The 17,767-nt window shown below is 38.6% G+C and overlaps 1 protein-coding gene across 2 annotated transcripts in view; it reads left to right on the top strand.

The window, feature by feature from the left end:
• Positions 1-16,755, top strand: part of eys (EGF-like photoreceptor maintenance factor) — a 350,285-nt gene extending 333,530 nt beyond the window's left edge. Inside the window, exons 45-50 of one of the 2 annotated variants that reach the window (XM_088610149.1) lie at positions 3,139-3,305; positions 3,569-3,713; positions 7,365-7,539; positions 10,991-11,163; positions 13,810-13,971; positions 15,108-16,755. In XM_088610149.1, coding sequence (XP_088466275.1) covers positions 3,139-3,305; positions 3,569-3,713; positions 7,365-7,539; positions 10,991-11,163; positions 13,810-13,971; positions 15,108-16,306 — 2,021 coding nt within the window. In that variant the 3' untranslated portion in view covers positions 16,307-16,755. Of the gene's footprint in view, positions 1-3,138; positions 3,306-3,568; positions 3,714-7,364; positions 7,540-10,990; positions 11,164-13,809; positions 14,023-15,107 lie in introns of both variants that reach the window. The other variant, XM_088610150.1, reaches the window with a different exon arrangement.
• The last annotated feature ends 1,012 nt before the right edge of the window (positions 16,756-17,767 follow it).

The following is a 17,767-nucleotide window of genomic DNA, read 5'->3' as shown; positions in this document are numbered from 1 at the left end:
TTACACAGAGTGTGTGGTGATAAGAGAGGAAATTCAGAAAGCAAAAAGTACGTACATTTAGACATACACCCAGTACAAATGCACAGTACTGTTCCTTTAAGAACTAAATTCAACATTAAAAAATCTTAGCTGAATTTACTAACTAAAGTCTAAAATAAACAAGACTGTCAAACTGTATGTGTGCACAGTGAAGCATATGCACAGCTCATATATCAGGATCTACTTGTATTACTTGTTGTAAACGTTTTGTATTCAGTGGAAAAAGTGAAAATGAGGAAACCAGCAGTGTTCACTCTGCTTCACCAGACAAGCTCCCATGAGGCTTTTGGAATTAGACTGATTTGCATTGCTATGGAAGTATTAAACTCTTGCTTCAGAGCACACATGGCAAATGAAATTATGCAAACAAACAAGGAAATGACTCATAAGTAATGATTCATGTCTGTTTTTATACATTTTGCCATTTTGTTTTTATGAAAGGTCCCAAAGATACAAATGGAAATTAAGAGGTAGATTTCACTACACATACGCCTATATGTATCCTATAAGTGCATAAGTGAATATTTTATACATATGGATACACAGTTCTGATAAAGAGCCAATTGTTTGAATAGATTAAAAAATGGCAAGTGATCTACAATAAAAGCTGGTAACTTTAATCTTAAATGGATAAATTCCTCAACAACCCCAATAAATGTAGATTTGGAAATTTACCATGATATGTTTGATTCTACTTCTGAACAAAGTAACAGTTATCCAGTAAAAAAGGGAAAATTGCTTGTTTCTCTGCTTGCTGACCAAATTGCATAAAAACATAAAAATAATTGAAATGGACTGCCACAGAAGACAAAACTCGCTCATGTTTGTTCTGTATGATGACATTGTGGTTCACCTTTGTTTATGCACTCAGACATAAGTGTTATAAATTGCATAAACAAGTGTGTAAACATGGGGAACCATAAACCTCAAGTAGGGTTAATTTATGACACATGTCTGAGTGTGTAAACAAAGGTTTGAATAAACAAGTACACCTATTAAAGCATAGAGAACAAATCTGAACACAGTTTTCAACATATGATCTAATTAATGAATAGCATAACATAACCAGCCTTGATTTAAATTAAATACTCTTATCAATAAAACACATTTTTTTAAACCTTTTTATCACTTCACTGCATTGTCTCCTTGAAAAAAGTTTGGGCACATTCAATTTCGTTGGCCACTGGTCCATCCAGTACTGAATTTTCTCTCAACCCAATTATATGGCTTGTGCTGTTATTATACTACAGTATTTGCAACATTGCCTATTATTTTACCATCTGCGAATTGGAGTTTACTCCGTGTTAATGTTTCTTTATTAGCCCTTTACAATTTCTTGCATTAGGAATGCGTCTTTTCGCATACCCCAGCTTTTCTCCATGGAGACACAGACACAGAGACAGGGAGAGAAGCTTGGGGTCAGAGCGCAGGGTCTGCCATTGTACGGCACCCCTGGAGCAGTTAGGGTTAAGGGCCTTGCTCAGGGGCCCAACGGAGTAGGATTCCTCTGCCGGCCGCGGGATTTGAACCGGCAACCTTCCAGTCACAGGCGCAGATCCCTAGCCACCGCTCCGCCCTAATTTTTTCTCCAGACACAGCTGGGTGAGCTCCTCCAGTCAGGACAGGAGGCTCTTCTGTACACAGAGGGGGGTGGGGGTGGGGAACAAGCAGCCCAGCCCTGTGGTTGAAGCCGATACCCTGGCTTCTCTCCAGACACAGCTGGGTGAGCTCCTCCAGTCAGGACAGGAGGCTCTTCTGTACACAGAAGGGGGTGGGGGTGGGGAACAAGCAGCCCAGCCCTGTGGTTGAAGCCGATACCCTGGCTTCTCTCCAGACACAGCTGGGTGAGCTCCTCCAGTCAGGACAGGAGGCTCTACTGTACACAGAGGGGGGTGGGGGTGGGGAACAAGCAGCCCAGCCCTGTGGTTCTGTGTACTGATCTAGACCATTGATATGGATCAGGTAGAGCTGAAGTCCTCAAACTGAACCCTGTGCTACCTCACTAATGCCTTTAGTCCTGTGTGATGTAACTCCTGTTATGAGTGTCCATAATTTTCTGTTTTTAAACATTTCTTTATCTACATGCACACATTAACTTGTATTCCTGCAGCTTTACATTTAAAGAATAGTCTTTCATATGGTATATTATAACATAATTCCTAAAAGTCTAGATATGTCATTAAATATGCCCTAAAGTTATCTAATGAATTAGATTCTTGCTCAAAGAAAGAAGAATCCAATTCACTCATTAGGCATGATCCGTTAATTTTAAATCCTTTCTGTCCCATAGAACACAGTTTTCATCCATGAGATCTTCTTGTTTGCATCTTATAATTGTTTCCATAACATTAGATGTAACCGGGGAAGGTATTGCTCTACAGCTCCCTGGTACCATTTTGTCAATCTTTTTAATTGATAGGTATTAAATTTGTGATTTTCCAATAAGCAGGCACAACCCCTTTCCTATCATAGAGATATGAAATATCCCTGAGAGTCTATTGATAGGTTGTCTTGTTTCTCTGAAGCACACAAATTCACTGTCTGGACCAGGCAATTTGTTTTATTAAATTCAGCTAGCACCTTTAATGCCTTATCCTCTTATACACTAAAATTGTTTAGAGCTTAGCAGAATTCTTTTTTTTTTACCTGCAGGGAATTAATTTCATCTTTTGTGAATACCTGTGCAAAGCAATCTTTGATGCCCACTTTTCCCTGCTCATCTTCTATAATAGATAAATGTATATCCCTAAAACAGTCTACTGCTCCATTTTCTGAACTTTTGGGATTGTAATATTGAAAAAAGCCCCAGGCAATAGTTTTGACTCACATAGCTACTGTATACTTCCTTTCCTCTTTTGATTCTTTTGGTTTCTTGAGTTGTGTTAGCAGCTCTGTGTATTCTCTGTGCTTTGCCTCATCTTCATCTTTATCCCCTTTAGTTTTCTCCATAAAGTATTTTCATTCTGTTTAGTTAATTCTTCTATTAAAACATTTAGGCCAACCTTTTCTAGAATGTGATTTGTTAACCTTTGTTATGGTCTTTCCCTGTGTTTCTTGTACCAAATTTGAAGTGTCACCATTCTATCTTTGTGCTTAAAGGTATCAATGGGGATGATTTCCTGGTCCTGGGTGTGCGCAATGGCCAAATTGTGTACAAATTTAATCTGGGATCTGGAGTCACCACCATTTTAAGTGAACCCCTCACTCTGGGCCAGCGTGTCCACGTCATTCGCTTTGGCAGATTCCTCAAAACGGGCTGGCTGAAGGTTAGTGTTTGAGATACAAGCTTCTTGTTCATAAACATTTGTATTGCAGATAGGTTTTTCATTTATTAAAGAAAACAGCTTGTGCAACTAGGGACATCCAGCTGCATTTTCCACAGATTCAGAAAAATGACTTCAGAAATATCTATTCAGAAACAAGTGAATGGAAAAACAACATTCGCAGTAACATTACAGGGGCCGGCTTTTTAATTCCCCTTTGCATTACAATGTGTTTAAAACCTAAAAACACAGTTCTTGTTTTTCAGGTGGATGAGCAAAAGAATAAGACTGGATCTTCTCCAGGACACTTGGTTGGTTTGAATGTTTTCAGCAAGTTCTTTCTGGGTGGATACAATGAGTATACTCCAGAACTACTGCCCGTGGGTGCTCAGTTCCAGAATGGGTTTCAGGGTAAGAGCTTTTGTTTCTGCTTTGTTTTAAATAACAGACTATCTTAATTATTATTCGGTGCTTTTTTACTATAAAGTTTCTGTTTTTTTCTGAATTAATTCAACTGCATATAATTACATCAACTTTTCAAAAATCAAATATGTATCATGTATCAATTTTGCAGTGAGTCTGTTAGTTTTTGTTCTGGTTATAATTGATATCACAGTTTCTAAGGACACCGATTTTTTGGTTAGAGCATTGTATTAGAAAATTGCTCTGACATGGTATATTTCAGCATTTCAGCAGACATTAGTAATTATTAGATGGCACAGTAGGACCTAACAATATATTTTCCTCAAAATATTATTATTGTTGTTTTTTTTGCTTAGTAGATGCTCTTACTCAGAGTAGTATACTGTAACATTTTGTCTTGAAAGTTGTGTCTCATAAAACAGTTGTCTCATGCATAGTCCCAGCATTCTGTCATAATGACCAGAAAAAAAAGTTCTGAAGGCTGGCTGTTATCCTTTACATGAAGTTAAGTGACCTTTGTGTGACCCCTAAATGACCTCTTTTCTAGTCATCACTGTTTTTTATTCTTTAGTTATTACTGTCAGGAAAAACAAAATGTCCCCCTGCTGCCTACAGTTCTGAGAAGGATTAGGCTAACAATTAGCCTTTAGAATTTTCCTCCTGAGGTTAGAATGTTCAAAATGCCACAAGCATGCAGCACACCATCCAAAGCACTCTAATCAGCATTAGGACTTATAAGGAAAATAATAAACCATCAAATTCAAAACACTCAAAATATGTGCCAGTGAGACAAATTACCCAGAGAAAGCTCACTGTGTTAGTCTAAAGTCCTTCGAGAGATAAAGCACAATAGGATTTGACATACATTTTTGTTCACTGTTTAAAGAACTTGGTTTTTATTATTGAATTAAGCCTCTGTAGTTAGCATGTGTTTACAGATTTGTATTTTTCCCACATTGCTGTTTGCCATTCTAGACAAACAGGATTTGGATGACGTGACTGCTTGTACATAATATAATTCTGGCACTCAGCCTTGGAAATGAATTTAACAGATGAAGCTTTCCCTGTCTGAGACTTGCATTTAAATGTATTTTATGACCCTGTTATTGTTGTATCATAAGATCCATTAATTTCAAAAACATTTTAACTGCATGACATATTTCTTTCCTGAAAGTCTTTTAAAAAGGCATTACATTTATGAGTTTAAATTCGTTTATGACGCTATTTAAATACTTTCCTAAAAGACAGTTTACCTATACTTGTAAATGTTCTTGTTAAAGGAGCAGCACATTTTCCCCAGTTTCATTATTTCATGTTCTAACATGTTGTAAACCGTATTACAGTCATTGTAAATGTTCTGACAGGATTTCAGCTGCTGCCACTGGATGCTGGCTATGTGTATGTGCATGTAACAGTTCTAGGTCTTGGCCTGCTATGACAGCAGCTCACATGACTATCAACAGCATTGCCCTGTGACAGTTTTGGCCATTTTAGTTGCCTGACAGCATGTTGTGACTACAGTCTGACGTCTTGTGACACCCTCTGGGATGATATATCTTCTGTTTGTCCCCCTCTGGGGAATACTGAGCTGATCCTGAGATTCAGAAGTCTGATATTCCTTCTCCAGTCTCCTCCCTGTAATCTTCTCTCTCACTCTTACAATTCTTATCATTTTACTCTCTATCTGGCATACCCTCTCCTTCAGAGCCCACTCTCAGGTATAGAGTATTATCTGTGATTTATTCCATAGGTCCTAAGCTTATCTCTCTCACAATATTTTTACATAAGATCTTCTAAACTCTTTGTCTAATCTGTTTTATTCAAGGGCCAGAACCTCTCTCAGACTGTCCATCTGTATGCAGCTGTTATGACAGTGTTCATTATCATTGACTCAATGATGTCTTTCTCATCTGTGGTGAGAAGATATGCATGTTGTTATCTTCCCAGGCAGTGTATCTCTCCTCAGTGCTGACAGCCGCAGTCAGCGCTGTTCCAGCAAGCTGCTCCTGTTTTTCAGAAGTTTCTCACTTTCATCTTCACTGTTGGGCCTGGAAAACTGGCTACCACACAACAGTGACACATTTCAATGCAGCACTCTTCAGTTTACCTTCTCCAGTTACCACACAACTCAAAAATACCCACAGAGCTGTTAGCCATCTTAATCTGTCACTAGGATGAATCTATCGGTGTCCCCATCAACCCGTTCTCTCTTCCTGTTAAACATTTTTGGTCAGGGGTGTCACTCAATTCCTTTACTGTGGAATTGAACTCACTGTTCTGAGTAACCCACACTCAAAGCCCTGGTTTGTCTTCCACGCTGGCTTCCAAGTACTGTACATTCAGTAGCCATCTTGTCTCAATGCCACACCATGACCGCAGTTATGGAAAAATGAGAACATCATTGAACTGGTGAGCAGTTAGTAATTTGACACAGACATACAAAACGTCCCTTTCTTGAGGCAACAGTTATTAATAAAAATGAACAATTCTGGAATTAGCACAAATAGGGTTCTATTTTTACACAGCACATTTCACATTTCCTGACATTTTTTCTTAACAACACTGAAAACTCTCTAAATACAAATACAACTCCTGTCCAAAAGCCTGTCTTCTCTTGACGAGACAGCAGCAGGTCTCTCCCAGTTCATTTCCCATCACCCAGAAACCATTGCCAACTCATCTGCAGCTCACTGAATATTCTCTCTGGCTCTTGGCAGCCCTTCTACCGCACTCTTATCTGACTTTTATTGTCTCTGCTCACATGCAATTTAAGGTCCTCATTCCTAGATATCATTTCAGGATACCTATATATCTATCCTAACCGTCACCCTTTTCGCCCTCCTCTTCATTCCTAATCCCCTTGTCTCTCCTTAAAGGACATTGCACTGTACGATATAAGAAAAATAGATAGGAAATTGAGAAACAATTGTGTTCTTCTCAGCACTTTCAAATGAAATCATAATCATGTAATGGATACATTACATTCAGCATGAAACCATAAGCAGAACTCATTTCTCAAAGTAATTTTGCAGCAATTACTGAATATCAGCAATTGCAATAATATAGATTACATGCATTATTACTTTCTGGAATGTATTTTATATAGAAGGTGTATTTAATGTAAACATTCACCCACTGTGTGTTGTTTTACTTTATATTTACAATTTTCAGTTGTGTTATTTTACTTTATTTTCATTAACCTAAAAAATTGCAATGCTATCAACAATTACCATCTGCCCGGTTTATAAATTAAGCATATTTGTTTTTCTGCAGGAGTTGTCTAAGTATACCAGGTCCAGAGAATAAATAGCATCATGCTATAAATATTCATGAATGAACATGACATTTCTCTGCATTCTGTTTACTCAAGTGACTCACACAAAATGCAAGCACACTCCAGCACAGGGTGGCTAGCTGGTGTGTTTATTTTGGTGATAGGATGAAACAGGTGCAAATAGATTAGTCTCATCTTTTGGTGTTGTTTACCAAATAAATATAAAGATTTTATAATGAGCAAAATGTTTGTGCATGTCATACTAAAATACTCAGAGAACTGTTCATTGGATTTGATAAGACTTTTTGCTCCATTTCTTCCCAAATCTGAGCTTGAGGCCATCTGTCTTGTGTGCTTTTGTAAAGGCTGCATCTTTGATCTGCAAGTTCGGACTAAGAGGACGGCCCAGTTCCGAGCTCCAGGAGAGCCAGAGGTCCATGCTGATGCTGGCCGCAGCGTGGGTCAGTGTGAAAGCACAGCGTGCACATTGATCACCTGCAGGAATGGAGGATCATGTGTGGATTCGGGCTCCACTGTGTAGTAAGTATGACAACAACATTGAAAACAACACTTCAACACACACTTTTCCACTAAAATGTGTGGGCAAATTGTCAATGCAGTGTCTTGTATTCAGCATGTAAAAATGCAGTAGGAAACAAATGAAACCAGTTTGATCCGTGTAGTGATAAATTATAATTTCTAATAGAGATAAAAAATGACAAAGAAGGGAGTAAATTAACATTTGTTGAAACAACTCCATCTTCCATTGATTTTTTTAAAATGTTTTACTACAATTAATTTTAAAATGTTGCATTTCAAATTCATGGTTTACTCTTAATGCTTCAATTAAGAAATGCAATTTTAAGGATTAGTTTTGTACCTCTTTCTCACTCTGTTGATCTCTACTGAAACTCTAGACTGCTCCTCTGGTTGGACATTTAGCTGAGTAGCTGTGTTTTCCACTCTAAACAGTGGAAACAGTGGTAAACAGTGGTAACAGTTCTTATAGGGAGAACAGAGAAAAACCTATATTAAGGGAAATAATAGTTTTTCATTACAGTCTGAATATTTTACTTACCAAAGTAGAATTTTAAATTCCACAAATGAAATGCGGTATTTATCTGCTTTTTCATTAGAAGGAATAATGGAACTTTCTCAATCCTGCATACTGATATTTGTTTTCAAAAATATTAATCTTTTAAATACTCACAGTTCAACACTGTTTTGATACAGTGCATCTCCGCGTAAAATAATCTTGCATTTATTTGTTTTTTTCTCTTTTTACTACTAAGATAAGTCTAAATAGACTGAAACAATGTGGAGTGTGATTTTATAAGAGTAAGCACATTTTTAGTGTATTAATTTATTTCAGTTTGTGTAAACTAGAAAACTAAGCAGAAACATTTTATTTATAGAGAGACATTAGTTCATGTGCACAAATGCACTCACATAGACTGTATAGAAGTACTGTAATAGAATTATTCTGGCCTCCACTAAAATTCTGACTGGCTTTTGACTGTCCTGAAAGATAGGTACATTCCTTCATAGAAAAATTATTCCACAGTGTCACATGCTGGAGGTAATACATTTCTGAAGTCTGTTTGCCAACAACGTTATTAAAATGGAAAACAGGTCATGTGTCAATGTTTCAGATTTGACAGTGCCTGAGTGAGTCTGTGCTTTCTGTGGCTGAGGTAATCAATGTGATTATCCCTTTAGCTGCTCCAGAGAGAGGAAGGTGTGAAAGGGACCAACATTTTTCAAGCAGGCAGAAAATTGAATGGTGTGGTTGTTAAACACATTAAGTGTGAATGACAGGGGACAAAAAGCAACAAAAAAAAAGAGAGGGGATACATTTGCCTGCTCTTTTCCTTTTTAATTTAAATCATATTTTTTAAATAAAACCTGGTAGGAGTTAGGGGAACCCATCATTCTAATCATGTGCTGCATGAGGAAATTATACAGCAGTTCAATTTTTTTTTATTTAATGTCCTAAACATTTTTTTCCTGAGAAATACGATTTATACATATGTCAGTATGTATTGTATTGGGGAAAGTACTTTTAAAAGGTAACCAGTGACAAGTTACTCGAATGAAAATGTAGCTACAGTACGGTCACTTCCTAGCAGTTCTATCACTTACTGATAGATCTGAAAGAGTGAGCAGTTCTTACTCTTTGACATGAGGTTAAGGGGTTTGGGCTGTATTTATATACAGTTGCAAGAAAAAGTTTGTGAACCCTTGGAATTACCTGGATTTCTGCATGAATTACTCATAAAAATGTGGTCTGATCTTCAACTAAGTCACAATAATACACAAACACAACCTGCTTAAACTAATAACACACAAACAATTGTACTTCTTCTTGTCAGTATTGAACATATTGTTTAAACATTCACAGTCCAGGTTGGAAAAAGTATGTGAACCTCTAGGCTAATGACTTCTCCATAAGCTAATTGGAGTCAGGTGTTCCAATCAATGAGATGAGATTGGAGGTGTGGGTTGGAGGTGCCCTGCCCTATAACAAAGGCACACAAAGGTTGGTTACTGACAGTCTGCTCTTCTCAAGAAAGAGCTGTTCATGTGAACCATGACCTGATCAAAAGAAATAGCAGAGGACCTTAGAAACATTGTAGAGATGCATTTGCTTTGTAGCAAAGTGGGTCTACTGACTATATAGTAAGCACTTTGAGATTCTCTGGAGTTAAATGCACTATATAAATGTAATGAATTGTAAATATAATTATAATTAAGTGAATTAATTTTAATAAAGTAGCATTAATAGTGGTTTTCTATAAAGAAAATGTGAAAGCACACATATTGTTATTGTGTCCCATAAATACCAGTGGTTTGAAATAAGTGTAAAGTGTCCACTGAAACCAAATAAAAAATAAAAGATAATGTATCACAATAAAAATATACGTAATATGCAACTTGGACTAAGGGAGATGGATTTATGTTTCTGTCCTTTAGCCCATATTAAACATTATTTAAAAAGTATCACTGTGACTACTTACCTGTATATTCTTTTATTTCAGATGTAACTTGAACTGTTGAAGATCTTACTGATATTCTATGTAGTAGCTTCAATCCTTCATAAAAAAAAATAAAAAGTTACTTTTTTCGGAAAAAGAACATATTGTACTACTGTCTTTAATTTTATCTCAGTACATTATTAGTTATTCATCTACTAATATACATTATTCTATAATAGACACAGGCAAACACACATTAACAGATACAAAGACAGGCTGAGTGCTAGACGTGTTACTGTTCTGTTCCCCTCAGAGTTCACAAGGAGTTTCTGTAGCTCCTTTCGTTCTTCCTTCTCTGTGGCTCCATTTCTTAGCAGCCTGGTGTGCTTTATTAATTGGGTCGATTGAGTTACAAGGTCACGCAAAGTAAATTGAGTGTGATTGTACCAAGGAGAAGCACAAGGCCTGCAGATACCCATGAATAATATTTTTTATGGATGAGCTCAGAATGTGCGACTGACCTGGCAGGCCAGGAAGTAGACAGGTTCAAAAAACCAATCAATAAACAGACACAAACATAAAGACAAAACGTTAAGATCTGACTGTGACTAAGTGTAAATGGTTAGTTTTGTAATCTTTGATTTTTTACTATGAAGCAATTTAGTTTTTTTTTATAAGAGATCCAGGTGAAAATATTACCAACAGGTGGCACTGCATGCAAGCTTTACTCTGGAGCAAAGTAGCAATAACTGAAATAAGGAACAAAAACCCATGAATTTAATATCACCATAAAATAGTTCTTCAGAAAATAATATAATATTAGAGGAGAAAGTTAGGTATATGTATTTCTTGATTGTTTCTCATTGAAATGTTATCAGATTTGCCTTTTTTCTATTAACACGTTATGAAGTGCAATGATACCTTGCCTGTGAAAGGTAAGAATATCATGATTTCAGTGACGAGCTCTTGACTACTTCCCTCCTGGAGACAACCTGCGGTCTTGCTCTGTTTCACAGCTGTCGGTGCCCCCCTGGGTGGAAGGGGGCACTGTGCACGGAGACAGTGTCGGCGTGTGACCCTGAACATAGACCCCCTCCTCGCTGTGCCCAGGGTTCGACCTGCCTGCCTCTGCCACACGGGTACACCTGTCAGTGCCCTCTCGGCACAACGGGCCTGTACTGTGAGCAAGGTCAGTCTTGCACGTTCCTTTCGTTCATACAACTTGTTTTTATTCAGACTGCTGCAAGTCAGAAATGGAATTTCTTAAATGGGTTGTTACAAATTTGTACTCAAATGTTACTTTTTCATTCAGTAAATTCAGTTATTCTGGTTATAGGCATTTATTCTTTCTGTTGTGTGTAATAGTTTACATAACATACAGTACATATTTGACATTTATTGCATGATATCCTGTTTCTATTGCTATATGTTTTGCAGACTAATATGTCCTGCCTTCTTTAACTCAAGTGCATGAAAAAGTTAAAATTTGGAAAGATATTAACAAGCTGTAGTTAACTGAGGAACCAGAGCATCATTATAGCTCCTACCTGTGCTCAGTGAATGGGGCTGAAGTCATGGGGAGACCTCTCTCACTGTGCTGAGCTATTTGTGCAAACTGAGCAAAATCTCTCACACAGAGATCCAAAGTTTCTCATGATTTAAGCAGACTCAAAGGATCTGGCCTTTTCTCTTTCATGCCCATAGTCAGCAGTCTCATAGATTTCATGCAATGAATACTGTTAGTGGAACACAGCAGCTTACTGATCAGGGCCCTCTGACCACTGTGCTAAGCAGGATTATTTAGTGTAGTCGCCTGTTCAAGTCATCATGTGTCAGCATGACTTTTGATCATTGACTTGCAAAGTTAGCAGAAACAGAAAATACAGAAAGTGCTATTCAGATCAGTTGCAAAGCTTTACAAGCTAGTTGTTGAAGTAAAATAAAGGATATCTCTAGACACTTACTGAAAGGATTCCATATAAGTCACCATATTAGGTTGCACATCTCTGAAAAAATGTGTTCACTGCAGTCAGAATCATGAACAATGGTGCATTGTGCCTATTGCACCCTGAATATTATGAAGAATGCTGCTCTGTGTGTCACACACATCTGTATATGTATGAATGTTACATTTCTTTGGAATACTGAGCAACAAAAGGAGCTTATTAACTGCAACAAAATCTCAGTTATTATTAGGACAATGACAAACCTTTTTTGTAGTAGGTACATTTTCTTGGACAGGCAAGACAATTAAATCAGTGATGATGATTAACATTGGTCATCAATAGGGCTGGTCTAAAAAAAATCAACAAGCTAGTTCAGTGTGTGGCCTGTGTTGAAAGCAACCACAGAGTTGCAGAGGGTGACTTATCAGTTCTTTCATCTTCCTTTCTTAAAGCCGGGACAAGCATGTGCCTGTTCCCTGGTCTCTCAGCCCTAAAGACCACACATCATTCCTAGCTCATCCCACAGGTGAGCCATGGGGCTCACGTCTGACATGTAGACCTTCCAAAATATCCAAAAAATAACTGACACTTCTCATTTCTCCATGAGCTGATGTTAGTAGCACGAGGATGTGTGCTGTACAGCTGGAATGTTGTCACCTCAGGATGAGCTCACCAGAAGAGAGGCCCATGAAGGCTCAGGATCTGACCAATGAAGAGCCGTGCAGTCAGGCTGCCATCAGTCTCATTCCTGCCCAGACCATTACACTCGCACCTCCATATCAAGCTGGCCGTTCTTCATGCCTGTACCTGATGGGCCGCGAACGTCCATCAGGGTGGTCAAACAGAGGTTTGATTCATGACAACGTGGTTCCACTGCTGGAAGTCCACCTGACGCCACAAAGGCATTGTTCTCTTGAAAAACAGGACAACTTGGTTTCTTTCTGTGTTCTTCTTTTGTGGTTTTCTCCAGGTTTGAAATTCAACTGGTAAAATCACCTAATCAGCTTCACTAATAAGGGATTTTAGTGTTAATGCATCAAAGTCCCACAAATCACTGTCAGTAATAACCAGTCAAAACTGTATAAATTAACAATGTCCAATATCTAGGTACTTTGTCTAAAAAAACCATGCACAAAATAGTGATTCTTTAATGTTCCATATCTTTATAGAGAATGATTAGGATCTGCCTGTAGGGTCATTAATTAGCTCACTGCCTGATAATCGGTTTAAATAAGGGATAATAAGCTTTATGGGTCCTAATGCTGTCTGCCCTCAATTTCAATACATATCGGGATTGACAAGAAGGCAGCAATGTTGTCTAAATAATAAAAATGCAAATGAACGTCTGTTCATTATTCCCAAGAAACGAAGACCGATTTAATCATTCCATCAGTATTAGAATTACATTTTAAGTATTCAAATTCTTGTTTATTTCTTTTCTCAGTTTATTTTCAAAACTCTTTCATGTATGCACCTTTTCAATTTTAAATCTATACACAAAGTGGTACAGTGAAATAGCAGTTAGTGCTGCTTCAATTGGGTTCAGTTCAAACAGTTGATAGTGAAAAAAATAAACTGAGAAAGATGATAATATCTTAATTATATAATCTTAACGGTAATTTTCTAATTTTGTAAATTGCTGCCTTACAGCTCTGGGACCCCGGCTCTGTGTGGAGTCTATATGTTCTCACGCGCTCACGTTAGTTTCCTCCAGGCGCTCAAGTTTTCTCCCACAGTCCAAAATAATAGCTTTCTGGAAACCTGGCCCTGGTGTGAGTGTCTATTTATGTCTATCTGCCCTGCGTTCTGCATTTTGAGTCCATGTATCTCAAGAGATACACATTCTGCCCTGAGTCTGAAATTATTTCCGTTGTCCATGTCTCTTGCAGGCCTCACCATCAGCGATCCGTTCTTCAGCAGCGACCAGTCGTCCTGGATGTCTTTTCCTCCTTTTAACATCAGGCATAGAACACACTTGCGGCTGCAGTTCCAGCCTTTGTCCCCAGATGGCATAATGTTCTACACAGCACAACACCTCAGCCCACGAGCAGGTTGGTCAAGGAAAAAGACTGGACACTGAAATTCTTGTCTGCACCACATAGGTAGATATTTCTAATAGTGTTGTTAGGCAAATATTCCATCACTTCTCTTCCAATATAATTGATCGAAATTCTTTGCGATATTGTGTTGATAATAGACTAAAAGAGCAGCAGCATAAGGAAATCATCTTGGATCAAATGTTATTTTAAATGTAGTCAGGTGCTACACACCGTGCAGAAGTAATGTCTGTTTCAATGGGTGGAAAATTTTACAGGTTTTAACAGAGGGGGAGCAGAAATTTAAAAAATGTCCTGGTGCGTAAGTTTCCAACATCATAAAATGCTGAATAGGGTCTCAAAGCTGCTTATCATGCAGTCATACACTTCTTTGCCATAATCCAATTAAATCCAGGCACAATTAGACTGATGAAAGAGTCCAATATATTCTTAGAACAGGAAGCCCTTACATAACCCCGATTAGCACTGTATTGATTTAGCAGGAACCACTTATGTTTTCAACCACAAAAATATACATTTACCAGTTAATCACACATATGTGTGCTGGGATAATTACTGTAATAGCTAATTGTTCATAAACAATTTGGAAATATTCCAGTTCATAATTCAGACATAGGTGTGCAGTAAACTGCCAAGATTAAAGCTTTTGTGGAAAAAACAAGATACTAAACATTTTTGACTGCTAATGTTCTCATTTGTAACTACAATGTAACAAAAACAGTGGCTCCCCAGAGCCATTAAAATTGTTTTTCGTTCAGTTCATGAAGATAACTGAACTGCACATCTTCAGTGGGTTTTAGTTCAGCTGTGAACTAGTCATTTTACTAAGGATTTTTCCATGTATTAAGCTGCTGATAGTTTTGTATTTCTTTAATAAAACTTATAATAGCCAATGCTCAACAGCAGAAGCCCTGATAATAGTGATAATTGTAGTCACTTAAATCACTGATTAACACTTGAAAGGTTCAGATAGAAAAAAAAAAACCTATGAGGACCTTTTGCTCTCCAAGAGTAAGCAGAAACCAAGATAAAAATACACAACAGTCACTGTTTCGGCTTCAGAGCAGATAAATGTAGTGAAGGCGTTTGCTTCTCATTCAGTTTGTATAATAGACTGTGTTTTCCTACAGGAGATTTTCTCTGTGTATCCCTGACGCATGGCTATGTGCAGCTGCGTTACCACCTGGGGGATAAAACTCACACACTACAGTCGAGGGAACAAGTGGACACCACTGGCAAATCCTGGCACTCGGTTCACGCAGGCAGAGAGGGAAACTATGGCTATCTGGTTCTGGACGGCGCAAAGGTTAGCCGGAACTCGACTCCGGGCATGACGGCACTCGACACAAACACGCACTTCTTCGTGGGAGGCGTGTCGCCTTTATCTGCAGTCTCCAGCAGCGCTGTGGAGGACGAACCCGTCGGCTTCACCGGCTGCATCCGAGAGGTGGTCCTGAATGAGCAGGACTTGCCCTTGACCGAGACGGGGGCGTCCGGCGGCGCCGGCGTGGGGGATTGGGATGGCACGGCCTGTGGGTACAAAGTCTGCAGCAACAATGGAACCTGCAGATTAGACCGTTTCCAGAGGTTCAGCTGTACCTGCCCCCCTCACTGGTCGGGCCCCCAGTGTACCCTGTCCGCGTTCTGTGCAGACAACCAGTGTCAACATGGCGCCCTCTGCACGCCCCAGGCTCCTTCAGCTTCCTACAGCTGTGCGTGCCCACTGGGGTGGGCAGGAAAACACTGCGAGAAACCCATCTCTTTCCGGACTGCAGGGTTTACAGGCAACTCTTATGTTAAATATGAGGATCCAGATTATGAAACAAGGAATCTGAAGTTTACGAAGATCTCCTTTAATTTCACAAGCAGCAAAAGTGATGGTCTCTTGCTCTGGCTGGGAACTGCTGCTGATGAAGACCAAGACTACCTTGCAGTTGGGCTTAACAACGGCCACCTTAAAGTTGCCATAAACCTGGGGGAGAGGATTTCTGTTCCTTTCACCTACCATGGGACCAGCCTGTGTTGTGACAAATGGCACTTCGTGTCTGTGATTCAGAAAAGAACAGTTTTCCAAGTGTACATTAATGAGGAGAGGGTGCTTTTTGAAGATATAGACCCATTTGAGCGTTATGTGGCTTTAAATTATGGTGGCATCTGTTTCTTTGGGGGATTTGAGCTTCACAGAGATATTGCCAGTGTAACAGGTGGTCTTTTCACTCAGGGGTTAGTGGGTAGGATTAAAGATGTCATTCTGTTCCAGGACCCAAAAAGGGTACAGTTTCTTCAAAGCTCGGAGGGCTACAATATTTATAGCGGAGACACGGTTTAATAAAAATGCAGGTTTCAGGGATTGCTTTAGTATGACATAAAACCTCTCTATACAAAAGGACAAGTATTCATACGATTAGATAGGTACTAAGACTGAAAAAACTGGACATCAAATAGTGTTGTAATAATGAATCGATTTAATTTTTTTGTAAAGTGCATGATTGGGCATGGAGTGTTCAAAACACCGTAAAGATTTATATAAAAAATCCACACTAGACAGAGTGTGGGTGTCTTCTTTAGGATGGAAGAGTGAATTAGACTAAAATTATATTCCCATGAATTACTTGTATGTTATTGTGATGTATAAAAGAAAAGGCATATTACCAGAAGATATGAATACATAATTCCAGTATGGATTTTTATTTCAAATCGTGACTGCAATGTTTTTGCAATTAGAAGTGTCTGATTCATTAGTATTCTAAGTGGAATAAAATACTGAGTTGGTTATAATTATCTGGAAAATCAGTTTTTCTTCCAACTAAATATAGTGATGACAACACAGGAATTGACATATTAAATCAAAAACTTTGCTGGACATGTCAGAAAAAAAGGAATAGAAAACCACTAAACATTTTGCCTTTGGTTAATTGATAAATATGTAATGGAGATAGTTTGCTGACTTTAAACTTTTTTTAAAATCTTTGTTTAAAGTGTTTTATAAGATAACCTTCCATTTTGATGTGCTTTTCATCTCATGAGATTTACTCACAGGGAACATTAAGCTATGGATCCAACTTCAATTGTATGAAAAGGTTTTCTATTTAGTTCCGTTAGCCATGAAAACTTAATAATAGTCTTGCGAACTCTCTTGCTACGCCTGTCCATGGCCATTGTTAAAATGACACCCATGCAACATAACTTGAGCAATCTACCAAGCTACTTGCCTTAAAACTTCCTTGAACTTAGAAACATAACATAAGAAAAGATAAAAAAGAGAGGAGCCCATCTGGTAGTAGCTAACTGATCCAAGGACCTCACCCAGCTTTTTCCTGATGGATGCCAGATATCAGCTTGAAAAACATGGCTAAGTAGCTTGTTCCAGATGCCCACAGTCCTTGGGAAATGCTCACCATGTAGTTTCAAAGCCATTCAGGATGCACACTGGTTTCTGGTTCAATTGCCACTGATGCAATGCCCCCTCTCGGTAGTCAATAGGTGAGATCCATCCCTAGGTCTGGTGGCTCACCCTGTTATTTAGCACTAAGCAAACATGTTAGGCATGATACTCTTCCCCTGGATGGGACACAAGTCAAGAGTAGCACTACATCTGCTAAAGCTGGTGCCCATTTATGCAGCTGACGTGCCTGGAGCACCTGGGATGGTATCTTGGTAAAGTGCTCATCTGCTGAAAGACATAACCATGACCATTTTCTCCTTATAAGCATTCCCCCAGAAACAGCACTTGTGCAACCATCTACCATCTGATGCAGACTGTTCTCCTTATTGCAAACACATCCGTTCA

The sequence above is a fragment of the Lepisosteus platostomus genome, chromosome 17, assembly GCF_059453375.1.
Source record: "Lepisosteus platostomus isolate fLepPlt1 chromosome 17, fLepPlt1.hap1, whole genome shotgun sequence".
Taxonomy (NCBI): Eukaryota; Metazoa; Chordata; class Actinopteri; order Semionotiformes; family Lepisosteidae; genus Lepisosteus; species Lepisosteus platostomus.
The sequence above is the reverse complement of the archived record's forward strand: the minus strand, read 5'-3'. Positions and strand labels throughout refer to the sequence as shown.